The 27,473-nt window shown below is 44.6% G+C and overlaps 1 protein-coding gene across 2 annotated transcripts; it reads right to left on the minus strand.

The window, feature by feature from the left end:
• Window positions 1–25,885, minus strand: tbl1xr1b (TBL1X/Y related 1b). 2 transcript variants are annotated; one of them, XM_030363592.1, is made up of 17 exons: window positions 25,651–25,855; window positions 24,319–24,385; window positions 21,000–21,107; window positions 19,296–19,398; window positions 18,915–19,060; window positions 16,259–16,514; window positions 15,317–15,449; window positions 14,982–15,123; window positions 12,974–13,037; window positions 12,790–12,887; window positions 12,461–12,521; window positions 10,064–10,185; window positions 8,969–9,043; window positions 8,483–8,610; window positions 4,976–5,141; window positions 4,391–4,492; window positions 1–2,628 (listed from the first exon to the last, which is right to left on the minus strand). In XM_030363592.1, exons 4-17 carry the CDS (start codon window positions 19,351–19,353, stop codon window positions 2,602–2,604), a joined length of 1,578 nt encoding a protein of 525 aa, XP_030219452.1. In that variant the 5' UTR covers window positions 19,354–19,398; window positions 21,000–21,107; window positions 24,319–24,385; window positions 25,651–25,855; the 3' UTR covers window positions 1–2,601. The 2 variants fall into 2 exon arrangements, with proteins under 2 accessions (XP_030219452.1, XP_030219451.1); XM_030363591.1 differs by lacking the exon at window positions 21,000–21,107 and having other exon boundaries at window positions 25,651–25,885.
• Between the last annotated feature and the right edge of the window lie 1,588 nt (window positions 25,886–27,473).

Genomic DNA, 27,473 nt, shown 5'->3' on the forward strand with positions numbered 1-27,473 from the left:
TAACTTTTTGATATTATCAAAATAAATTTTATTCTAGAACTGGCGACTTGAGTGAGGAATAGTCAGATCAGCAGACTGCAGATTCTGCAACCATGTATGTCAAGGGAAAGTAATACAATATCGGTGAGGGCAAAGAAATAGAAAAAAAATCAGGAAACTTGTATTTACATCGACGTGTTATAAATCCATTGAAATTTGGATTTAATATATTTGAGTACATAACTACAAATGAAATGAGATACAAACTTATTTGTGTAAAGAGTACAAAATTTGGATGGCCCATTTTTATGACATAGCAAAGATAGAATAAGTACTTCAGGTAGGAACAAATAATAGCAAACGCACTTCAATGCAGTGTAAAAGGCTTATCTAAAAATTGTACATTATAAAATACCATTCCACTGCCATATACTTATGAAGTAGTGCCTCTGTGGTACGGTCTAAATCACCAGCGACCATTTCAAAGCAAAAATTCCAAATACCTCAACACAGTAGAAAAAACTTTTGATGCATCATTTTTTTAACTAACCTTCTTTAAAAAGACTGCAAGCAAAACTTCTGAATGTTTGAAAACTCCTCGCATTGACCAATTTATTCTATGATTGATGTTGGATACGAAGCTAGGTCTGCAGCAGCCCAAGACGAGGTTAGTCCAGCATGACCAACCCCAAAATAAAAGGTGGGAAAATCCCAGAGGCCTATTCACCTTCCTTCTGTCTCATCTTGTCCTGCAGCTCAGACAGTATGTGGCCTTCAGAGGCGTCCACTCATGTAGTTCTGCACCATAACTTAACCAAAGGCTCAGGTTTTTTTAAGCAATGACTGTATAATGGTATTTTATAAAGAACCATTCGACATGGTCAAGATCCCACATGACTGATGGATCCAAATAACACAGACTCCATAGCTTTGCTCTCTTCGAAGAGTTATGCAGGATGCCATGTTGTAGTATATATGTGTGCACACACACATACAAATGTCACATTTAAGGTAATAAAACACAAGTCTGCTCCCACATAAACCAAAAAAAAACAAGCCTGCTTCAAATCACAATCTCTGGAGTTAGAAGTAGCCAATAAATCTGTCCTCAAAATGTCCTAAACGTCGTCTATTAGAGCTTGTTAATGCTGAGCAACAACTTTTCTCCTCATAAAAAGCAAGCAAACTAAGGTTATTTTGGGTGTGTTCACAGAGTTAAACATTTAGACATTCAGTCATTCAGCCAAACAAGACGGACAGGCATTCAATGCAAGGAGTAGAAAGTCATTAAACGCATTGTCAAAGCACTGAACATGACGATGTCATCCATCCAGATGTAAGATGTGTGAAGTGAAAGGCGACTCCAGCTAGGCCTCTTCCTAACACAAAGAGTGTTATGGCGACCCTCCGCACAATACTGGGAGTCAAACGCTTCTGATTTAATGATAAAACAAAGGGGCCAAAAAAAGAAGGTAAAAGTGAGAAGATTGCCGACAACAAAGAATAGGTCTGATTATCGTTCTGCACCCCAAGCAACAAGATGCAAGTGGTGGCGAGATAGGGCACTAATGACTACCCAATACTGATTACACATTTTAGCTTAGTGGTTAGCTGTGTTGCCCCCGAGTTCAGAGAAGCAGTATTGAGGTGGACTCCAGCACAGCCCTCTGTGTGCAAGAGCAGGAGATACACCCCTAGCCACCGCCCCTGCTAACAGGGGTGGAAATAAGGCTTCAGACAGATCGCCAGATGAGACATCCCTTTACCCCACCCCCAATCCAGCAGCATGATGTCTGTTTGTGCGTTCTATTCATGTGATTGTGTGCGTCCGTAGGAGATATATATAAACACCATCAGAGATAATCGGTTGGTTTGGGAGATTTTAGCTCTTTAGCTGTTTATTAACCTGTTCGATATTGAAACACCTGAAATGCAGTCTTGTTTGAGCCGGGCAAGAGAAAGAAAAGAAAAAACAAGGGCCCATGGCACATGGTCTCACTGCCTTCTTAAATTGGTTAGAAGAAATCAAAATTAAAGAACAAAAAAGGGACAAATTCTAAACAACCTTTTTCCGTGTTGCATGATAATTTTAAAACTACCAAAAAATAATGTTGAGTGTCATTAGATGACCACCCCCTTTCCCCCCCCCACTAACTACAGCGACTGACAACTTCCTCAAAAACAACATCCACAGGACAAGTTGGCTTGTGCAATATGCTCATGCCAACACAGAACAAATACAAAAAAATGAAATAACATAGCATTTATTTTACAAAGGATTACAAATTCCTTACATTTTGGTATGGATTTTTAAAGTCGGCTCATTGTGAGATATTGATGGGATCTCAAACGCGTCAGGGCCAACCAAACACAAACGTATATCCGTGGAGTTGCATATTGATGTACACCACGACTCGACAACTTTGCTTGGTAGGAGTCCTTTGCTTTGCTTGGGGGGGAGGGGGGGAAGAGAGTGTGTGTGTGAGTGTGAGTGTGAGTGTGTGTGTGTGTGTGTGTGTTTGGCGGCTGATGGCACTACAGCAGTGTGTGGGACAGGGAGAGAGACAGTCATTTTGGCTATGTACACATTCACAGTCGGTCCATGGCTCCCTCAGACCAGCGTCATTTTCTCAGGTCTAGTACACACACCTGTGGAGACAGGAGGAGAAACAGCCTTAGTCGCCCACAAGTGGCATTGACCGCTTTCAACCAGCCTTGATATCTAGTGCCTTTTAGCCCATTGGTTCCATTCAATTAGACTATTTATCCCTTTTACAAATATTGAAGAAATTACCGTTAAATTAATCTATAAATTACATGTCAAAGGCAATTTAAATGTTCAACACAATGTCAGACAAAACAGAAGTGAATAAAACAATAGTAATATTTAGGGTGCAGTGTGTAGAATGTATTAGCATCTAGCGGAAGAAGACACGCGTTATTAACGGTGTTAACGCAAACCAAATTTAACGGCGTTAAAATTTTTATCGCGCGATTAACGCAATTATTTTATAAAAAATAATTGCTTCTTTGGCTCAAAACAAAGAAGCAGAAGCCTGACTGCTATGTTCAAATGACATTTGTTCAGAGCAGTCGTTTAATTGCACTATAGGCTCTTTTTTTGTATCTTCCTGTTTTGATCAGTGTATATGCCAATGTTGTTATCAATAAAAAATCATTTGCACAAGGCAAGCCGATGCACTTCCCCATGTTGATAAGAGAATTAAAATGAGAAGAATTATGGGACAAAAAAATTAAGGGATATTTAGCATAGAAAAATAATTTGCGATTAATTAGAGTTAACTATGACATTAATGCGATTAATCACGATTAAATATTTTAATCGCTTGACAGCTCTAGTATATACAGTATGTATTATTCCTGCATAAATATATCCGTCATATATATATATAATGTTGAGGCACGTTCCTACATTAGCAATTGTTCCCAACAATGTGCACAGAGAAATCCGTAGTTTTATTTAAGTTAACGGAACAAAACATATACTAATTAGGTTGCATGTCAATGACGTCATTCTCCTTAACCCCCTAGCCTTGTTGGAAAGATGACCAAACAATAGAGACCTAATTTATTGATATTGAGAAAGTTTGAATCCAAAACAAATCAGTTGTGATACAATTGCACACCTTCGTGTTATTAAAAGCAACCTATTACATCTCTAGTACTGAATGCCATTGAGATGAATGATAAAGACATATAATGGGGGAAATGGATGCAAAATAAAGCATAAATCAACCTGAAGAATAAGAAAATAAACTGACTTGTGTTGCATCAAACCCTGCCTCCTCCATCAGCCATATCACAGTCTTCTGACCGAGACTCTGCTTGCTCGCCAAACCTCACTCCACCCTAACTATTAACATCAACCTACAGTTTCTACCCATTCATTTATTTAGTTTCTAAACATTAATAGAAAAATGAATAATTATAGGTCTATGAATGCATCTCACCGCAATGGATACAATAGGACTCTTTGCTGAGAAACGGAAACAGGCTCTTACCTTTGACCTGGACCACAATATTTACAGTGACTATGACAAACATACCCCATTATTATTGGTTCAACTGATTTAATTGCAGGCTAGAGCCGTCAAATCGACGTTGTGTGATTATAATTAATGTTGCTTTTTCAAAACGGAAATACCTATTGGCACCTTCCACAATACAGGCCAGTACAGGCTACAGTAGTCCTTGGTGAGGGGGGGTTGAGGTGGGTGTAATTCGGTTCAATCTGCCACCTTACCTCTAGTTGCTGCTACATTCTACACACCAGACATCTCATGAATGTCATTTTTCTCAGAGGTTATATCATCTCTTGAAGAGTTTCTGGTTTCTAGAGGCAATTTTTTTTTTTTTTTTCACAAAGTTTTCCGAATGTGGAGTGACTAACCGATCCGTCTGAAGCGCTGGCTCCTACTTTGTCCCCCATGGCGTTCCAGCACACCTCGAAAATCCCCCCAGTCCCGCGGTAGCTGTGGACCAGAGCCCCCGTCTGAGGGCAACACACACGGCACCACAATGTTAGCACCACCCGGTGCTAGGAGGGTCCTGATGCACCAAGCTGCAATACTTTGATTAACCACTTATGGGTTTATAAACCACAGACGTCTTATCACGTAAGGAGACATGGGCAGTGTTTGAGGACTGAGACCGACATAGAAAGACATGGAGACACTGCGGCCCCTGTGACAATTAATGCATTAGCTTAAGCAGATATATAACAGATTCCCTTTCATTGCAACCAAATTTGAACCTGAACCTTGAACTGTTGGGGCTCAAGGTTCATGAGTAGCATTTCCCAATGGACTTATCTTTTTATTAATGGCATCATATGGTCTGTTGATCCTCGGATGGACCGTCAAAGGTTATATTGTGATTTATGAGCACTGGAGAGTCAGAGGATTGTTTCCCTTCTTTCCATCAGATCCGGTGGTCAATGCAGCTGGTGTCCAGATGTGGAAGGTGGCGTATTTACCTGCGTGTTCCAGATGTGGACGCACTTATCGAAGGATCCGCTGGCCAGGTGGCGCCCGTCGGGGCTGAAGGCCACGCTGTAGACAGGCTCCTGGTGGCGGGTCAGGGTGTGGATGCACACCCCGCGCTCCACGTCCCACAGACGCACCGTGGAGTCGAAGGACGCGCTGGAGGAGGAAGAGGAGGAGACGGGTTAGAGGAGGAAGAGGAGGAGACGGGTAGGAGGAGGAAGAGGAGGAGACGGGTAGGAGGAGGAAGAGGAGATGGGTTAGAGGAGGAAGAGGAGGAGACGGGTAGGAGGAGGAAGAGGAGGAGACGGGTTAGAGGAGGAAGAGGAGGAAGAGGAAGAGACGGGTTAGAGCAGGAAGAGGAGGAGACGGGTAAGAGGAGGAAGAGGAGGAGACGGGTAGGAGGAGGAAGAGGAGGAGACGGGTAAGAGGAGGAAGAGGAGGAGAAGGGTAAGAGGAGGAAGAGGAGATGGGTTAGAGGAGGAAGAGGAGGAGACGGGTAAGAGGAGGAAGAGGAGATGGGTTAGAGGAGGAAGAGGAGGAGACGGGGTAAGAGGAGGAAGAGGAAGAGACGGGTAGAGGAGGAAGAGGAAGAGACGGGTAAGAGGAGGAAGAGGAGATGGGTTAGAGGAGGAAGAGGAGGAGACGGGTAGGAGGAGGAAGAGGAAGAGACGGGTAAGAGGAGGAGGAGGAGACGGGTAAGAGGAGGAAGAGGAAGAGACGGGTAGGAGGAGGAAGAGGAAGAGACGGGTAAGAGGAGGAGGAGGAAGAGACGGGTAAGAGGAGGAGAGGAGACGGGTAAGAGGAGGAAGGAGGAGATGGGTTAGAGGAGGAGACGGGTAAGAGGAGGAAGAGGAGGAGACGGGTAAGAGGAGGAAGAGGAGGAGACGGGTTAGAGGAGGAAGAGGAGGAGACGGGTAGGAGGAGGAAGAGGAGGAGACGGGTTAGAGGAGGAAGAGGAGGAGACGGGTAAGAGGAGGAAGAGGAGATGGGTTAGAGGAGGAAGAGGAGGAGACGGGTAAGAGGAGGAAGAGGAAGAGACGGGTAAGAGGAGGAAGAGGAGATGGGTTAGAGGAGGAAGAGGAAGAGACGGGTTAGAGGAGGAAGAGGAAGAGACGGGTAAGAGGAGGAGGAGGAAGAGATGGGTAAGAGGAGGAAGAGGAAGAGACGGGTAGGAGGAGGAAGAGGAGGAGACGGGTAAGAGGAGGAAGAGGAGGAGACGGGTAAGAGGAGGAAGAGGAGGAGACGGGTAAGAGGAGGAAGAGGAGGAGACGGGTAAGAGGAGGAAGAGGAAGAGACGGGTAGGAGGAGGAAGAGGAAGAGACGGGTAAGAGGAGGAAGAGGAAGAGACGGGTAAGAGGAGGAAGAGGAAGAGACGGGTAAGAGGAGGAAGAGGAGGAGACGGGTAGGAGGAGGAAGAGGAAGAGACGGGTAAGAGGAGGAAGAGGAGGAGACGGGTAAGAGGAGGAAGAGGAAGAGACGGGTAGAGGAGGAAGAGGAAGAGACGGGTAAGAGGAGGAAGAGACGGGTAAGAGGAGGAAGAGGAGGAGACGGGTAAGAGGAGGAAGAGGAAGAGACGGGTAGGAGGAGGAAGAGGAAGAGACGGGTAAGAGGAGGAAGAGGAAGAGACGGGTAAGAGGAGGAAGAGGAAGAGACGGGTAAGAGGAGGAAGAGGAGGAGACGGGTAGGAGGAGGAAGAGGAAGAGACGGGTAAGAGGAGGAAGAGGAGGAGACGGGTAAGAGGAGGAAGAGGAAGAGACGGGTAAGAGGAGGAAGAGGAAGAGACGGGTAAGAGGAGGAAGAGGAGGAGACGGGTAAGAGGAGGAAGAGGAAGAGACGGGTAGGAGGAGGAAGAGGAGGAGACGGGTTAGAGGAGGAAGAGGAGGAGACGGGTAAGAGGAGGAGGAGGAGGAGACGGGTAAGAGGAGGAAGAGGAGGAGACGGGTTAGAGGAGGAAGAGGAGGAGACGGGTTAGAGGAGGAAGAGGAGGAGACGGGTAAGAGGAGGAAGAGGAGATGGGTAAGAGGAGGAAGAGGCGGAGACGGGTAAGAGGAGGAAGAGGAAGAGACGGGTAAGAGGAGGAAGAGGAAGAGACGGGTAAGAGGAGGAAGAGGAGGAGACGGGTAAGAGGAGGAAGAGGAAGAGACGGGTAGGAGGAGGAGGAGGAGGAGACGGGTAAGAGGAAGAGACGGGTAGGAGGAGGAAGAGGAAGAGACGGGTAGGAGGAGGAGGAGGAGGAGACGGGTAAGAGGAGGAAGAGGAGATGGGTTAGAGGAGGAAGAGGAGGAGACAGGTAAGAGGAGGAAGAGGAAGAGACGGGTAAGAGGAGGAAGAGGAGATGGGTTAGAGGAGGAAGAGGAAGAGACGGGTAAGAGGAGGAAGAGACGGGTAAGAGGAGGAAGAGGAGGAGACGGGTAAGAGGAGGAAGAGGAGATGGGTTAGAGGAGGAAGAGGAGGAGACGGGTAAGAAGAGGAAGAGACGGGTAGGAGGAGGAAGAGGAGGAGACGGGTTAGAGGAGGAAGAGGAGGAGACGGGTAAGAGGAGGAGGAGGAGGAGGAGACGGGTAAGAGGAGGAAGAGGAGGAGACGGGTTAGAGGAGGAAGAGGAGGAGACGGGTTAGAGGAGGAAGAGGAGGAGACGGGTAAGAGGAGGAAGAGGAGATGGGTTAGAGGAGGAAGAGGCGGAGACGGGTAAGAGGAGGAAGAGGAAGAGACGGGTAAGAGGAGGAAGAGGAGGAGACGGGTAGGAGGAGGAAGAGGAGGAGACGGGTAGGAGGAGGAAGAGGAGGAGACGGGTTAGATGAGGAAGAGGAGGAGACGGGTAAGAGGAGGAAGAGGAGGAGACGGGTAAGAGGAGGAAGAGGAGATGGGTTAGAGGAGGAAGAGGAGGAGACGGGTTAGATGAGGAAGAGGAGGAGAGGGGTAAGAGGAGGAAGAGGAGGAGACGGGTAAGAGGAGGAAGAGGAGGAGACGGGTTAGATGAGGAAGAGGAGGAGAGGGGTAAGAGGAGGAAGAGGAGGAGACGGGTAAGAGGAGGAAGAGGAGGAGACGGGTTGGTGGGGGGCTGAACTCCCAGCGGAGAATTTCAACAGAGATGGAAAATCAGACTTGTGTTTCCACTGTCTGACACCACCAGTAGGGAGTAGATGTTTGTTCGTATGCACTTTTTTTATTTTTGATCAAAGTGAGGGAATCTTTCCACTAATCAATCTCCCTCATCAATATCAACACAGCACTTCCGATAAGGATTGGGAAGGACATGGGCCACAACAGATTATTAGTTATAAATAATGGAATCTAGAAAAAGGCTGGTTTTACTTCACCATGGGCCGTATTCACCTCGTGGCCATCTGTCATTCAAGATGGCTGACAGGTGACCGAGGCTTTCAGTTCACTCCACCAAACCAATTTATGGAAAAACATGGCTTCCAGGTCAGTGTTCCTGAGCTCCTGGAAGACTCTACAGTTTCCCCACTACCTATCAGCAAGCTTCACTGCACCTGGCCAGCATGAGGTTGGCGCTGGGGTTGTTGGACCCGGGGCCCGTTGGGCTCCACTTGATGGTGTAGATCTCCTTGCTGTGGGCCTGGAGGTCATGAACGCACATGTCCTGCTTCATGCTCCAGATCTGTGGAGTAGCAGACAGGGATGAGGAGACAAGGTAATGTTACAGCGCCATCTGGTGGCTTGTATGGCACACTGACCTACACTTTTTATCACAAGAAAATTAAAAAAATTAAAAAAAATATATGTGCGTGTGTATTAAAATTGTGCCACACTTGTAAGTGTCTTTGTATAAAAGCGTCTGCCACATTGTGATGATTATGAACGTACATACGTGCGTGTGAGATTAAAGTGTTTAAGAGTATGTTCCCATGACACCGAGCCAAAGCGGACACACACACCGAGCCAAAGCGGACACACACACACACACACACACACACACACACACACACACACACACACACACACACACACACACACACCTTGAGGGTCATGTCGTCCGAGCAGGACGCCAGCAGGCTACCAGTGGGGTCCCACTTGATGGCGTTGACCTCGTTCTGCAGAGAAAAGACGGAGGGAGAAATGTGAGGATAGGTACATGAACAAGTAGGTACGATTTAAGAGCCATCCATCAGTTGAGAGAGTGAATTGCACTGAGAATGGATGCACTGCTTCTGCCTGTCTGAGCCAATCTAGAATCCCGAAGGCCTCTGGGTTCTTTCAGACCAATCACAAGGGCTCCTGGGTCCTTCTGACCAATCATCTCTTCCCTGATAGATGAACCACTCTGTGTGATTTCTCTTCGGGTGAATGGAGCTAGTCCCGAAGTACAAGTTCATAAAATCTTTGATGAGCAATCCTAGGGGATATTATCGTTTAGCATTTAGTGTTGTAAAATAAATACATAACTGTAGAAATTAAAAGGAAAACAATAAGTTGATAAAAACTAGAGTCGAGCTGCCATCCAGGCAGAGGTCCAAAATGAGCCAAAACAGACTACACAACATTTGGTTTCTCAACAGCTGTACTTTGCCAAAGAGCCAGGCCTGATCCGATTGTAAGGTCTTCAAGGTGTGGAGACGTCAGGTGAACTTCATGATTTGTGATTTACAGACAGTTCAATAAATGTTAATTTATCTAAATTGTGACATTGTAACATTGGTTATCATCATTGTGTCATTTTTATGATGTAAATTGAGGGAGGCTGGCAACGAGTAATGAAAATGGCCCAACTCGAGGGGCAGCACCAAGCGTGCATTTGAAAATATCACTGGATAACACACATTGGATAACACTATGACCAATCAGAATAATACAAGGGGTGACGTATCCAGACCAGTGGAGCTAACCAAAAGGTAAGACTCTTGCCATATCCGGTCGGTAAAACAGCAACGCTTTTGGCCCGCCTATATTGATACATCGATGTGATTGATTAATGTTCTGGGCCAGGGGAGGCCCAGAATATACACAAGTATATTGCTCGTTCCCAGAGTGACTCGGAAAAAAAAATCAACACAGAGGAAACTCCTCCTCCCACTGCCTGAGGTCGGCAGCACCATCACCCAGAGGGTGCTCACCGTGTGTCCCTGGAAGGTCTTGACAGGTCGGTCCTGGCCCAGCTTGCACACGTGGATGCACATATCAGTGCTGCAGGAGGCAAACGTGTTGTTGCTCTGCCAGTCTACGTCCAGGGCCGGCGCTGATGGGGTGGGGAAACAGTGAGTGATTGAGTGACAGTGAGTGACAGTGAGTGAGTGATTGAGTGAGTGAGTGAGAGATAGATCGTGCTACAACTTTGAAATACAGATATGCTAAGCTAGGTAAATATTAAATATTTAAAGGACACGTGTCAAATACAGTCTTCAGATTAAAGTCTAATTCTTGCGAAAATTGAACCCAGGGTCGTTTTCGGCATGAAGACCCATAAAATAAGCCCTCCAGACACTTTTTTTTGTTAATAATCAAGTATACAGCGTGCCCGGAGCAATGTAACAGCCCAAATGGCTTCAATGTTATTGGCTAGGGGCACAGCGAACGCTTCCAAACCTTTTTTTTAACCACTAATATTGCTTGAAATAGCACCAAACCAGCGCAGTTCCATGACTATGGTCCCTACACATAAAACTAAGCATCAACAACTTAGTTAGCGACCGGGCGGTTATTAAAAAATATTGTTTTCCTATGCCGCTTTTCCACAGTAGAAGTTCAACTCGCCAGGACATAGAGCGGCATGACTTGGGTTGGTTCCAGGCACGTCGTGATTCCATCTCAAAAAGTACCTCTACAACGTGGGCATGATTCACAAAGCATGATTATTCACCAGACACATAAACAGACAGGGCTACACACAGGCGTCTCCACCTCTGTCACGGTCCACAGCGTGTTCTTGTGCACTGATCTTGCGGCGTTCAATAATCAATCACTATTGTGGACTGAACGTCGCTGATAGTATTTTCAGATGCCGGTGGAAATGGAATCCCCGTCTGAAATCGCACCCTCTCCGCGTGAACGCGCCGTCTCTTATTTCGTCTGCGCTTTCTGCGTGTCACATCGTGCATACATGTATGACTTGTAAACTATTACGTATTTTAGTGCCCTTGTAGTTCATTATCGTGAATGAGATATCTTACGTTGTGGGTCGCCTATAAAATGTGACATCGCTTTCTGTGACAAGTTGCTCATCTTGTGATGATAGGATATAAACACTGCTATAACCCGGAAAGGGGCTGCGATGTCAGACGGCACAACACCTGGTGTAGGGTGTCAGGCTCGGACGTCGCGCTCGTCCAGTGGCGTCACTCTCTGGCCAATCAGTGGCCAGCAGCCTGTTTACGTCACACAAAAGTACCGGTTCAGCTCTCATGGAACCTCAACGGAGGTGAGACTAAAAAAGTACCAGGTACCAGTTACCAGATTTTGGCAATGGAAACGCAAAAAAAGGCAGGTTCAGCTGATACTGTCGGTGGAAAAGGGGCACTAATCTGTGCCTTACCGGTAGGTCGATGTTTCCAGGAAGTCCACACAAGTCAATTACCAGCTACCGTAAATAACATAATAGCGGCGCCAACAAATTTAAAACAGCCAAGTATCAAGAGGCGAGATTGTTAAGCTAAATTTGTTGTTCGGGGCAAGCTCAATACTCGATTATCAACGAAGAAAAATGTCTGGAAGGGTTATTTTATGGGTCTTCATGCCTCAATTTTCGCTGAAATTAAACTTTACACAAGAGGGTGACCAATAACTTTAACGACTTTCAACCTTGGGCTGGGTGGTATATCGGTATTTTAAATATATCAATATTTTTTCAAAGAAGAACGAGACGCTATCGTCAACATCTAAATAGTTCATTTGTGTTGAAATTACAGAAGAATCCAAAGAAAAGTTCCAAGCCGCACCTACAGCCTGCTATTTCCTCACTCTGCTTATCTCTACGTCCCGCTCTGCCTTCGGCTCAAATACAATGTTGCCAGATTTGGTCAAATTCCCACAAAATCTGGCAATACTGGCTGCAGCGGGGTTGGTCCCAGGTTTGCCAGAATGGGCGGGAAATCTTGCCCAATCTGGCATGCTGCTCACACACACTCTGCCCTGGCCCCGCTCTTCCACTCACGTCACTTTTTTAAATCCCCTTAAGCGCAAAACATGGAGTCCGTCAAATGCATTTGCCACATCTTGCTCCGACTGTTTTTGACTGATTAATTTAAAAATGTTTAGCTACCCTGGCCTACACCCACATTTAGGATTGAGTTTGCTTCAGCTAGGCAGGTTAACGAGCACAGCGATGCAGGCAGGCTAGAAATTAAAGCACAGCAGCGCCCCCGATGTAGAATGACGAGATGGAGCGCGGCAAAGGCAACTATGTTATTGTGTCAACAAATATCGATGTATATCTTATATCGGCTTTCTGCTGGAAAATATCGAGATATGACTTTTGGTCCACATCGCCCAGCCCTACTTCGACCCCGGGTTCTCACCTGAGTGGAAAGGAAACTGCTGCTTGGCCTCCCCAGTGTGAGCGTCCCAGATGATGGTGGTCTGGAGAGGACCAACAACACTTGGATGTGATAAACACGTTTAATAATAACATGAGCCTTCGTTTTAAGTGCAGAAAGTCACAGACCTCAACACATCACACTAGCATGTGACCAATCCTATTCAGCCGTTGAATCTGTTATTTCCCAATTATTTAGTTTAACAGACAATTTTCAATGTAATTCAGTTTTATTTTGTTTAGAAAAGGCTTTAAAACAAAAAGGCTTTAAAATGTAAAGAAATTATAAAAATAACACTTTGTACCCTTTACCTTGTCTACACCTGCGCTGAGGATGAAGTTTCCTTTCTTGTTCCACTTGAGGGCGAATATCGGCCCTTTATGCTGTCCCAATGTGCTGGCCAGGTTCCCTACGGTACACACAGCAGGTCATTCCTCTGCTCCCCATGCCACTGGTTCAACTGAACGGTCTGAGTACGGGAGGGGAAGGGTTTACCGTCTTTCGTCCAGATTCTGGCAAAGCCGTCATAAGATCCCGTGGCCAGCAGGGTACCTTCGCTCTAGAACCAGAGAACCTTCTGATTAATGTTCAGCTTAACGTAATACTGACATGGTCAGCTCACTTTTATATTCATATTTAATCATTCACATTTTGGGCCAAAATAATATAAGATTTTTTTTATCATTATTAGTTATATGACCTGAAAATCTACTAAAGAACTAGCTCTATAGTTCAATCAATACGGCTGTGATGACAATTTAAAGCTAGACAGGGAATCAATTTATGTTGTAATTTATTTATTGTCTTTGCATCTTTTCAGCGATATGATTCGCAGCATGAATCAAATTAATGAAGGCCTCCCCTCCGTGTTTGTCTAACTCCCTACCCAGCTACCTGTGCGGACTCTGCCCTTTACTCATGTGCATGACCGCAGTCTTCCAAAAGGCTAGGCAGGCCGACTGCTGAAGCTAGCCAGCTCATCATGTTGGGCAAGAGGCTCAGGAGGCAAGCCTGAAAGGAGAGCTGGGATCAGCGTTCACGCTAGACTTTTTCTTGGGCGATCATATGTCAGACACTAATCCAGAATATCGGACATTTGGAATATCTTCCGGACGTTATTAACTAATAATTAAGTAATTACCAAAAGTCCACATTTAAACGACAAACGACACAAACTAAGTTGCTTCAATAAATGCCATTTATTAAATTAGCCTAGGCAAAAAAAACATAACAGCCATTCTCTGCAAAAATGGTAAATGGGTAAAGAATAATTAATTCGATAATTGCAATTCTTGCAGGCTACTTTCGGCGCAACTTTATGGCATGGAAGTGCTCCGCTACTCGCGAAAAGTTTAAGTCTTTCAACCCCGGCCCAAGGCTCGATATGCGCATCAGCCTCGTCACCTTTTCCTCAGCTAGGCGGTTTCTGATAGATGTTTTAATCCTGTTTTGGAGAGAAAAGGCTGGTTCCGCAGGAACACTGGACACGGGGAGTGTACTGGCGATTTTGGCCAGCTTTGCCCAGTCGGGAAAGATTTGTGTGTTCACACCGAACGCGACTGTGCGACAAGATCCCATACAAAGTGAACGTAGAGACGCGTATCGGGCGAATTTTTCGCGAGACAAAACCGGCGACAAGTTTTGATTTGTCGCGCCACACTTTCGCCGTGCACAGGCAAGCGCGTTCACGAGGATTTGTGCTGCGTCAAATTCGCTCGAGTTGAAATATTTCAACTTTGACGCAAATTTCATGTGACGACAACCAATCAGCATTCCACAGCGTGGCCACTGAGTGACATGTGTATGCATGTGCGGGTGCACTGCACGCGTTCATGAATGCACGTTCGTGTTCTCCTCCCTGGTGAGCTCGGCCAGGAACCGCTACTGGTTTTCATATGCTACTGATTAATTCATACATAAATGCGAACTTCTTTCTTTCTTTTTCTCGGACATGTGGGCCATTTACATTTTATTATACCGGCCATGCGTGCGTGCAATCGGCCAATGTCCGGCTATAGCCGGCTAACGTGAACACTGGCTGGGATTCCTTCGGTTTTATTCTTTAAAGATCAAGCTTACACTGGCGGTTTTTTCCAAATAGCCTACCATACCAGTAACATCCATTCAATGACAAATAAGACCTCATGTAACCATTCCTACCACGGCCGCTGAGTGGCGCTGCTGGCAAGCCTTTGAGTTGAATACCATCCTATTAAAAGCTAATCAAATAATCATTTTAGATTTCCAGGGGGCGTCATCAACGGCCCCAGACCCCAATGCTTCTGGACGACATTGGCAAGGCCTATAACTAATAAGAGCAACAAAGCGGTCAACGCAATACTGAGCAACAACAACTTTAAGTGCAGTCGTTCGCAATCGACAGGGACACACACACACACACACACACACACACACACACACACACACACACACACACACACACACACACACACACACACACACACACACACACACACACACACACACACACACACACACTCACGTTCCAGTCGAGCGAGGTGACGTCTTTGTTGCTGGGGACGTCCTGGCCGCCCTCCCGTATGCAGTGCCGAAGGACCAGCTGGGTGGAGCCCCCTGTGCTGGCCTCACTCAGGTTCCAGATCCTCGCCGTCGAGTCTCCAGAGCTGCTCACACAACCACAACACAAACGCATGCTGAAAATGACGCCAACTTTGTCTGCTTCTGCCAAGTTGCCAAGTACAGGGGGAAAAATATTGAGTCATCATTTGGAAATCTAATTCAGAAGAACAGAACAGCATGCCCGAGAAAATACTCGGAGAATAAAGAGGAAGTGAGGGGATGAAACAGGATGCTGACCCCGAGGCAAGGAGGTCGTTGACCGGGTTCCAGGCACAGATGAACACCTCCGACTCATGGCCCCGCAGCACCATGGCCTTGCTCTGGGGGATCTCCACGTCCCGCTCCACCTCCATCATCTCCCCGTGGTGGTCTGCGCCAACACACAGGGTATACTGCTCATCACCCAGCATTCAGTGATCAATCAAACGCCATCCAACAGGGAATTCAGAGACAGGCATTATGGAGCAGGCAGGGTATGGTCATCTAGCACTCTGATGACTACAGAAGTGTGTGGACCGTGGGAATCAAACTCAGTACAGTCGCCTGGGAGTCGACCATGAGCAGTTACAGACTCTACCGTGTCCTTACAAATTGTGATGCAAACAAACGTGTGTGTGATCAATTGTAATTTTGACTATAATAAATAGTAAAGTTGGCAAACACGACAGTCTGCTAAACAAAGTACACTCTTTAAAATGCTGCTTATACATAATGATCCGCCTCAGATAACGAACAGGGAGAGGGACATTTATCTGTTCCCATTTCCCTTTTGCATTTCAAGGCAGCTGCCAAAAGAAGACATTAGTCTGAAGGCAGACAGGCTTTGGGGGAAAAGGGTGTCTTCATATCGGTTTGGACCAATCATTGCTGGGGGCTGAGATCTATAAATACTGTGTAGATTGGCCACTGTATATGAACACTGTTATACGCACTAAAATCCCCATCTGAAAACTTGTTTTCTTCAGTGGAATTTATAATTTAAAATAATAATATTTATTATTATAGAAATATAAGGCTGAAACGATTAGTTGCTCGAAAACTACTTAATCTGATCGTAATTTAATTATGAATGGGTGGTTTTGGATGGCCTCATTAACATTTTCCACAATGGGACTAAGCAGCCCAAGGATAAGAATTAAGTCCCCCACCCCCGCCCACCACACCAAGCTGCTTCCTTACTGGCTAAACCGTGGCCGCCGTTCTCCTCCCCGTTGGGAGCACCCTCGCCGTTCTTTGTGGCCGGCTGGCTCCCTGCGGTGCTCCCGCTGGCTGCGGACAACGACACCTGCTGCTGCTGGGGTTGTTGCTGCTGCTGCTGCTGTTGTTGGGCCAGCTTCTCCCTGTAGGCCTGCTGTCGCGTCTGTACCACGTCGGGCATCACCGCATCAATCAGGGACAGCGACTCGATTGGTCGCCCATCGAACAGCGTCCCATCCTGCGCCCAAGTGTTTAGAAGAAGAAGAAGGTGGGCGGGGTTAGTGTACAAAGTCTTCTTCTGGTTGGCGAGGTCATCACTGGGTGATGATTTAATAACTGCTGTGAAGTCATGAGTTGGAATGTGGGGCGGTTGGCGTTAAAGAAAGGAATCCTGGAGCCTGTGGCAGTTCAAGCTCCATTATAAGAATGTTTCAGCTCCGCTAACTGGGCCAAGTAACAAAACGCTAATCAAGTTGAGCATAAAAAACACATCCAGGTCTGCTTTTCTAATTAAAACCAAAGACAGGTTTGCCTGGGAGCCCTCATTGACAGGAAAGGCCTTTCTGCAATGGTAGGGCCCTATGATTTCCGCGATAACGAAAACGCGGACGGAATCACGGAATCTGACAATAAAAACGGAATCTACTGATAATTATTATTATTATTATTTTTAATTATACAGGAAAGTATTAAAAGTAACAGTTACAATTTAAAACGGGCCTGTCTCAGTAAAATAACTGATTTCCAGCAGGTTCCTGTTCTGCAGCACATATAACATGTAACAGGAACAAGGCACATCACGCGTCACATTTACAATATTCATTTTCGAGGGAAAAGGGAAACAACACAGGTGACATTAACGTCACTGAATGTTTAGCAGTCACTCCCACAAAAATGTAAAAAAAAATCCCCGGTCCACCACTCCAGCCTAGGTGGCTGGAATGCATACAATAGGTCCCGCTCCCGCTCCTAACAAGTAGCCGAAGAAGAAGTTGAAGCGCCCGTAATTCGGTTCTAACCCCCAAATTCAGAGCCGAACAATATCCAAAACACTTCTATCACTCAGGTTAGGGCTGGGCGATATGGGCCAAAATGAATATCTCGATCTTTTTTTACTATATCTCGATACACGATATATATCTCGATATATTTTGAATCTCCTCTAGAGCACATCATAAATGCTCGATTCAACCATGTCTGGCATAATGTTACGTCAGTAATAATTCTAGTATTACTGAAACATAAGTCTGCATGTAGATTACATGAAACCACAAATTGTTTAAACTCATTAGTGCTTTCTATTGGAACAATTTAGAACTTGCACCTAAGAAAAGGAAAATCACAGCAAGTTAGATTTACCAACACAGCATTTATTCAAACCGTTAATTATTTATTAACAGTTTGAATAATAATTATTATATATACACTGCCAGACGAAGGATCCAGTGCTATTCTTTTTCGAAACCAAATCCTCAGTTTCCATCCTTTTTTCTCTCTCTGGCTGTTCTCACTCACCGGTCGGAGGTACACACACCTACAGCAGCGCGCCTTCCAGACTACGTCACACACGCGCGTCCATGAGAATCTCGTGGACTCGCAATGGGCGGGGGGAGTGAGTGTGTTTAGAGAGCCACAGGAAAGAGCGAGAGAAGGGAACGCTGTGCGTTAAACAAACCCCGAGAAGCCCAATCCCTATGAGAGCTCCCCACGTTACGGCCATCAGGAGGCGCACAGAGCTTTTGGCCGTGATATTATATAAACAATTGTATTATATTATATATTATTATATATAGAGCCCCGGGAGTCGCAAACGGCAACAATCACTTTCTCCTCCGTGCCGCAGTTCACCCCGGACTGCACTGCACCGAGTTTGACGGTTGAACGCTGGTTGGCTGTTACGTTACACATGTTCAACACGTGGCCACGCTGTTGAACGCTGATTGGCAGATACTCGTCTCTACGTTCACTTTGTATGAGATCTTGTCGCCCCGTCGCGTGAAAGCACAACGAGTATGCCGGCGGCGGCAAAAAGAAACATTGCGTGCCAATTTATATTCGATGTTCGCGATAGGGGCATTTTATACATCCCCTGGAGAACATCTCGCGATACATCGCATATATTCGATATATCGCCCAGCCCTAACTCAGGTGATCAGCTGTTTTGTAGAATATGTCAACATACTATCGATTGGAAACACAAAGATACGTGCGATGACCACTTGAAGTCCAAAATCCATATAAAAAACAATGAACGCCGTAGCCAGGGCACGCCCCTTGAAACCACAATTTGAGTTTATAAAAAAAGAGTTTATAAGCACTTTATTATTTATGTCATGTTGTTTTTATTTGAAGCACTAAAAACAGTGCAATGTAGGGATGTTTTTATAAATGTAGTCTTCTATCTGATTAAATTGTAAGAATTGTATTCGTTCGCACTTATTTGACACTCGTTTTGATGAATGTTTAAATTGCTTAAAGTGTAAAAACGGAATTCATGAAAATTAAAACGGAAAAAACGGATTTGGAAAAAAATAAAACGGATTTCATAGGGCCCTACAATGGGCCCTGGACACAGAATAGAGACTGTATGCCGCTACTTCAAAAGAAGAGAAACGGAGGGGGTGGGGGAGCTACGGACCTCGTTGATGCTGACTTCGGCCTCCACATACTGCAGGCCCTTCTGGATGATGGAGATGAGCGCTGCCGGGGGCACCAGGGCTCCATTGATGTTGGACTGGCTGATGTGGCTCTCTATGCCAAACGTAAACGCTGAATGGGAGAAGCCTGAGAGGGGTAAGGAAGCCAAGAGATGGTGATAGACAGGAATAAGCAGAAGGAGACAGAGGGTTGTGATAAAGATGATTTAGAGTCCCCATAAGTCCATCTATTATTAATGACGCATGAACACATGAGATATGAAGGTTGAAATGCAGATCAGAGCCCCTTTCTGATCTCTTGACGGTATGAATATTGGGTGAACAGCGACGATCAATTCTTCTTCCAAGCAGGCGGTTCCTACCTGACTCCTGCAGGTATCTGTACACCAGGAAGTTGACCTCATCACTGCTTATGCTCATTGTTAGTCCTGGTGGTTAAACCATGTGCCAGCGCTGCATAGGAGCCTGGGTCAGAAAAGAGAGAAGCAGTAGAATTAGAACACATACAGATAAACATACAATTTCATTTTTAGACATATAGTATTAAACACAAGCAAAATACTTTAAGGCAGAGGCTTGCCTTGTGTTTGTGCATATGTTGCATTTGTGAGTATATGTGTATGCGTCTGTCTGTGTGTCCGGTATTTGCAATATCTTAAAACAGAGTCGAGGAATTACAAATGGCTGCAGTGGCAGATTATATAAGAGTATACAAATACAACATGCAAGACAAAACTGTACATAGCGATACAGAGAAACGGGACGAAACGACTGAAGCTAATGGAGAAGACACTAAAGACATAAAGCACTGTCAAGACAGAAGGCAGTGGTTGTGGGGGATAGCGGGGCCATGCTGGCACTGGGGAGGGGATGAGATACAATTACTAGCTCACAACTGGAAGTAATTACTGGCCATTTGTTCAAGGAGGAAGTGGGCGCTGGAGGAGCAAGTGGATACACCAGGCTGGTCCGCCAACACACTGTGGATACAGCCTGGTGTTTTGTAAGGCAGAACCAGGGACGGTTTAAAAAGGACTGGTGGAAAATAAACAAGTGGCTGAGTTTGAATGGAGGTCCAGGAGCGTCATAATGGACAGTTGGATAGTCAGAACTTTCCCTTCTCCACTCTGCCTCCTAACAGCAGGGAGCTACTACTTACAGCTTTCCTGGAAACTTACGGTGAGAATCAGGCCAATAATACCAAGATGAGAGTGAACAGGAATATTGAAGAGTTTGAGAAGCTATGAATTAGACTGCTGCCGTTTGTTGATACTAAAATATTAATTTATTTTTTTATTAATGTATCAGAGGGTTATATCAAAAGGGACAGGCCATTCAGGAACCACTAAGGGTTAGGCCTCTTGCTCAAGGATGCCTACAGGTAGACTGGAGACACGGCTCCAAACCCAGAACCTTTCTGCTGGGACACCCAAACTACGATTCTTTCCTGGGTCTATATTTGCTTAGCATCTTGTTGACTGCTAAAGTGTAAGTCCAAGAACACAAATCCATGAAAGAAGACCCCAAGCACATTGCTCAAGAGCTAAGGCAAAATCAGCCATCAGCAGTTGGCAGTTGACCAGTGCCAACTTTTATGAGACCGGTTCTATACCTTAGGTGTTTGTAAAAGGGTGAATGCATCCATTCACTCAACCATCACGAGCAACAATAGCCCGAACAGTGAGAAAACAGGGCAGCCTGGTCCACATAATAAATAAAATAAAAATAAGAAATGGATATATAAGTAGTATCTAAGAGGCCATCAATTCAGCGTATTCCCCTTCCCCTTCTCCTATTATAGTAAGGACAAACTTGACCCCAGCTTGACTTTCACGAGTAAGACCAGTCACGCATGGCAACGTGTGACTTCATGCATTGAGGCTCTCACCAGGGACTAGGCTGCTTTTCTATTTCCAAACACACAGCGGCCGCCTTAACAACAATAGGGCCCCACCTTGACTACCAATATATATAAAAAAAAAAAATATATATATATATATATATATATATTAGGGCTGTAACGATATGCGTATCGAAACCGAAATCGCAACACTCAAGCCACGAACCTGTCTCGCGGTGTGAGAAGGCAGAAGCGCGACATGCCCTTTCTAACTCCCATTATCCTTCCAGTCCAGATCCAGCCACGTGATATGAGCTGTTAGTGCCAGGGTTTCCTTTGTCCGGTAATAGAAAAATTAAATGTCAGACAAAATTGTATCCCTTCGGTCAAATTGTCAGATTGAAATTTGCTAATAATCTGTCTAAATAATAGTCTGCTGACTCCGCTCCTCTTTTCGATGCCGTAAATCTGCGACGAGATGCCCGCTCTGTGATGACAGCTCTCCGTGGCTACGGAGGATTGCATTTCTCCACAGCCTGCGAAGTCCTCATATGCGATATGAATATGAACGACATTTATCCAGAGTGGGCCAAGCGCGCAAAAATAGCCTGTGTGACTCCTGTCTCTAGTGTTTTGTGTGCTTTGACCGGCAGTTGGTCTGCCTACAGGTCGGAATGAAGCGGCCACCGATTATTCACAGGATGGGTACTTTATTCTACCGGACTCGTTCGTTTCTTCACTAGACAAACTAGGGGTACACGTGTAACCGGTTAGTAAACCATAAACGTTTAGGAAAAAATTGTTAACGAAAACCGTTGTCTGATTACAGTTTAAATCATTTTTTACAATTTAACAGCTTTCGTTTTGAAGAATAAGCACCGCGCCATTTGTTTCAATGGAAATAGCGACGGTCTATACTTCCAAAATAAAGTGCACATATTTATAATTCGCACTGATCCGTTGCAAATAGCAAGCATTCCCAGCAATACAGATTACAATGACCACTTGACACTGTCAGCCAACTATACCTCTCGTAGTTGCTGGATGAAAGTGCCGCACAAATCCTTTGCCCGGCTGGGTCAGAGCAGCTAGCTGCGGTGTTGGTCGTCCCTGTTTCACAATTTCTAGCTTTTCTGAGAAATTCCTTCTCGAAAAAGACTTTTTCAACAAGTCGGCCGCTTTATCCAGTCCTCCTCCTCTGTCATCCATTGTAAAGTGAATCTAATCTAAAAAAATTGAACTTAATGATTTATATCAGCCGTTCTCAATCTGTGGTACGCGTACCACTGGTTGTACGCGAGCGCCCTCTAGTGGTACGCGGAGTATGAACGATTTTTTGAAGCAATTTTTTGAAGTTGAAGCAAGCGTTAAAAAACAAAAGTGCATGTACCCATCATATGCATGATCTTAAACCTGCATTGACTAACTGCTGTGACGACGAGTAGGGGAAGCAAATATTTTGCAAAATCGTCCTGTGTCGAGACGTTGAAGTCTGCCTTCAGAGGCCAGACATTGCTGGACTTTTGGATGCAGCGACGCAGCGAATATCCTGCGCTTTCAGACAAGGCTGTGCGCATTCTCATCTATTTGCGACCAGGCTTCTCTTGGTCGCAAATAAGATTGATGACTACTGTCATGTCATCGCTCTTATTTTATCCCCAAAATGCAGCTGATCGGACGCATCACACGATTCGGAGGCATGCATCACATTTAAGGATTTTAAAAACTGATTCTTATTCTTTTTTTTCTAAAATGCATTCGGAAGAGAAGGGAGACTAGCGTTGCTCACGGGTTCGAATGAAAGGGAGAAAAGGGGACAGAGTTGCCTGCGGAAGCGATGTCTGAGATGCAGAGACTGCTTCACGCTGCTTCACCAGTGTCAGTTTCGTACGGTGGGGAATGAGAGCTCGTGAAAGGCACTATTGCGCAAGTACGCCTGCGTGCTTGCGCAATAGCATACTGCCCGAGAATGCAGTATCGCTGCAAAATCTGTCCCTGGGAAAAGTAACGTTGCTTGCGCCGAATTGAAAAAGGAAACCGCTATAATGAAATAGCGGTAATATTTCCACATTAATTGATAAAATAACGGGATGGGAAGGGGGGATGGCTGTTTCAGAAGGGGGATGATTTTGATCATTTTAATTCCAAAGGGGGATGCCATCCCCCCTCATCTCGAGTGCTGGAAACAGGTTGGATACTGAACCAAGTCTGAGGCTAAAGCTAACCTCAATCGACCCAGACATCACACCCCTCTCACTAAGCATGATAGGCCTAATTTTCAATGTGTGCCTGAGTACATTCTCCTTCAAACCTAAACATAGTTTATATTCTGACCTTATGGCACTTACTGCAGTATTTTTTAATACTGAATACGTTGTTTTTGTATGATATGCTTGTTCTTACTCATGATAGTTTGATTACAGTGTTTTCGCAGTACACATGATTTCTCTCTTTGCTGTGCATGATTGCTTATAACAGGATTGTTTGACTCCAGTATTTAAATATTAATGTTCAATTCTTTGAATGTTTTGATGCAGTACAATTTACCTCACATGATTGGTTGACTGCAGTTGTTAAAATTAATATTCAGTGCTGTGAATGCTTTAATGCAGTATACTTGTTAATAACCTCACTAGATTGACTGGTATGTTATATGCCAGATGATATCCCCATTTGCTGGGTAGCCCTATTGAAGCAGTTGTTCAATTGTTAGTATTATCCCGTTGCAAGTGTTTAAATATAATACATGAGAATAGTCATGTGAATAATAAATCGTATTATTAATATTAATGCCTTCTGTGTAAACTCTATGTAGTTATAGGCCTACACACTTTATTTTAATTCCGGTGGTACTTGGAGAGCCAAATCATTTCTAAGGTGGTACTCAAAGTTTGAGAACCACTGATCTATGCAATTTTGCTGCTAGCTAGTTGTAATTCCTATTGTTTTCCTCCTGATGGCGCCAAACAACAAGGTCAGCCAGAAGGCCTAGACGTGTAAAAGGATACGCCCAACTCGGCATACTCGAAATCTGATTGGTTGAAGAACATGTCAATCAACAACATAGTCCCCATTAGCGTCAACAGCGAGGGGATTCTCTCAGGATTCTGAAGGCCTCGGCTAGATTATTTTTTACCCGGAGACAGCGCAGGGAAATAATCTGATTGGATAAGGGCTCTAATATATATATATTATCGCGCTGGAGGTAACGCAACTGAAGGAAAAACAAATAAATACGTATTTAGACTTATGTGAACAAAATTATTGAAATAGATAGAAAGATTATATATTTTATAAAAATAAAAATAATGTATTGTTCTGAAAGTGAGAGAAGGCTTTAATGGCCCTGACGGCCAGCCTCTGGATTTAAGAAGTATTGCATTGGTTCCGCAAAAATATTGGGTTTTAGTGTCCATAGCAACGATCTGTTATTCACAGCTATTATTATTCGTCTGCTATTCTGAAATAACAGACCATGGAACACGGCATATTATGACCCATTGGAATTACGAATTCAACAAAGACGTGAAATGATAATAAACTACCCATGTGATCAGAGGTCTTCAGAGGTCCATCTTGTGTCATGTGGTCCTGAGCGGGAATTCTGGAGCCCTGGAAGAAATAAATTCAAATAAAGTATACTATTTTGGATCACCTATGCAGGTTAATCTTATCAATAGTACATTATTATCTATATGTCAGGATATAACATTCCGTTATATGTAGCCTATCCCCTATTTTGCACTCTAGATGGTTCAAAACATTAACATATACAATTTAGCAATAAATACCATTTACATTGTATGTTGTGTTTATTATGGGGTTTGGACTGTCATCCAAACTTCAAGTTAAAGCCGATTTGGTACGCGGTGATTCAAATGAAGGCAATGGTATGTTGTGCAAAGTCTACTATGCCGCGCACAAGCTAAAAACAAATAAAACGTCTAGGGACAGTAGGATTCATATCGTAGATATGCTACTGTAACTACTACAGTAATAACTGAGGTCGGGATTTGAATGAGTATTCGGCGTTTTAGAATAAAAGAGCTTTAGTTCCATCTTACTGAAGCGCAGTTTATTCATCCACGATGTAACCAACAACCGAACAACCTAATAATCACCAACATCCAATTATTATTATTTTGCCCACAGTGGCATGGAGCTGACAGTGGCATGGAGCTAACAGTGGCATGGAGCTAACAGTGGCATGGAGCTAACAGTAGCGAATCGAATGCCCATCCCCCGCACAAGGCTGAGTGAATGGAGAGAACCAGCGTGCTCTCCCAGCCTGTATAGACGGATGAGATGAAGGTTTATGTTAGCTGTCTCTTATTGAAACATGTCGTAGAAACGGCCGTATGGAGAGGTAGAGATATTAAATTCAGCCAATGGATACAAACATGTGCCTTAACGTCATAAGACTTAGTCTATATGATGAGTCAATGACTGAGGAACTTACAACGGAAAACAGTTTGACTAAAACACCAAATTCATTAATTATTATATCCATAGAAAACTTATTTAACAGAAATTGTTTCGGATGCTTTCTAAGAACACCGATGTATGATTGATGTTTGTCCAGATACTGTCGGGGTCCGGGGTATCTTTATCCCGTAGCCCCGTGTTCTCAGCTAGCTGCTAGCTAGAGGCCGCCCGTCATCAAAACACCTCGTTTACCGCTACCCTTTAACAAACCTGAGCTATGCCCATTCGCGCTTCTCTAAGGCGATAAACTCAGAATAAAGGTGGCAAAGACATCAACATATTCAACTACAATATCCTCCACTAACTAGTCAGCCTTCAAAGCCCGCTTACAGCTAGCGTGCACGGGAATACTAGCGAGTTAGGCTAACGACAGTGTTTTTGATATCCCCTACCTGCTTGCATAAGATCTTTAAATTGACGATTTCTTCTGTGCTCCTTTTTATTACATCAAACCATGTTATCCATTTTGTTCGATCGCGAAATTAATTGTATTCCCATAAAAACTATTGATAATATTAAAGCTAAAGAGCCAGGCGGTAAGAAGCTAACGACGGCTTCAGATGCTCGGCACAGAGGAGTGACCTAACCCGCAGAAATGGGCTGCCAGTTGACAGTAGCCTACTGTATTGAGGTTTTTCTGTTACAGTAACACACTATATGGCGCTTGTCTGTGACAGTAGCCTACTGGATTGAGGTTTTCTGTGACAGTATCCTACTGGATTAAGATTGTCTGTGACAGTAGCCTACTGATTTGAGGTTTGTAGTGACGGTAGCCTACTGTATTGAGGTTGTCAGTGACGGTAACCTACTGTATTGAGGTGTTCTTTGACAGTAACCTACTGGATTGAGATTGTCTGTGACAGTAGCCTACTGGATTGAGGTTGTCTGTGACAGTAACCTAATGTATTGGGGTTGTCTGTGACAGTAGCCTACTCTATTGGGGTTGGCAGTGACAGTAGTCTACTGTATGGAGGTTGACAGTGATTCCATTTTTTTTTTTTACCAATTGGGATATTAGCTCACCAAAACACAATTGGTGTTCCAACTGGTTGCCATATAGTTATGATTTTATTTTATGTGATTTCAATATATCGATGCGCAATGACCAAATATGTTATGCATGGCCTCTACCAAAGAGGAATCTACTCTGACATTGCGTTGCAAATGCCTTCCAGCTGAAATATAAAATAAAAAATAAAAACGACTATCTTTGTATAGTACGTTTTTTACCCTGTTCGATTGCACGTGAAAGTAATACAAATTGTGTCCCATGGTCTAAGCGAACTTGACAAATCCAATGTAAATGTATGCATGCCTCAGGCCTTTTGAGCTTTTCTCCAGCCAAGCACCAGTCATAACAACGTGCCCATCCCCCACTAGAGCTCATTTCTGCCTTACTGGTCATCCTCACTACACTCCACCCCAATCCTGTGCGGCTCTTTCACCCTTGGACAGACAAAACTGGCGGAATTTATTTTTTGCGATCAATGTTTTACTTTGACATATTAATGTCACACATATTAATTCATTCTGACAACTAAATGTTCAGATCACACAATGAAGCATATCTAGAAAATCCATCCTTTACTTAAAGCATATCCCCAAATATGGTTGTAGGCGTATTTCTCTATTTTGTTATGTAATATAGTCTACCTATGTAAGTTATTGGCTGGTATTGTTGCAAATGGTGTGGCGAAGTCACGCCCCTTCCGGTAGAGCCCATGGGACCTATGCGATCGAAAAATATGAATGGGTTTCAATGGAAAGAAAGTAATTAGTTTCTTGTCCCAGTCTTTATATGCCCCGGATTACACATAGGTTGTTTGTGGATTTAATGTTATTTTTTTCATGCAAAGAAAACTAAACACTTCCGTGAAGAAGTTTGACAATGTTAGTTTTTTTTCCAAGGGGAGGATAAAAGCATCGAAAGGAGGAAAACCATTAAAAGTCGGGGCATGTGGAGTTCTAGTTATGCCGATGGGGAGATTGTCGGTCTTGTCCACACCATGGACATAATAAAGGATGGACCACGGACTGGAAAATGGCCGCCCCTTCATTCCTATACAAACTGCTCAGTGGCGCAGGCAGAGCCCGTCTACGAAGAGCCTGGGCACTTCCTATACGCCCCATTGTACCGATCTTGGTTGTAGTTCCATGAGACATCCACTGGGGGTGATCGCGGGCGAGTCCAGATTGAATGGGAGTCTATGGGGCT

Source organism: Gadus morhua, chromosome 8, assembly GCF_902167405.1.
Source record: "Gadus morhua chromosome 8, gadMor3.0, whole genome shotgun sequence".
Taxonomy (NCBI): domain Eukaryota; kingdom Metazoa; phylum Chordata; class Actinopteri; order Gadiformes; family Gadidae; genus Gadus; species Gadus morhua.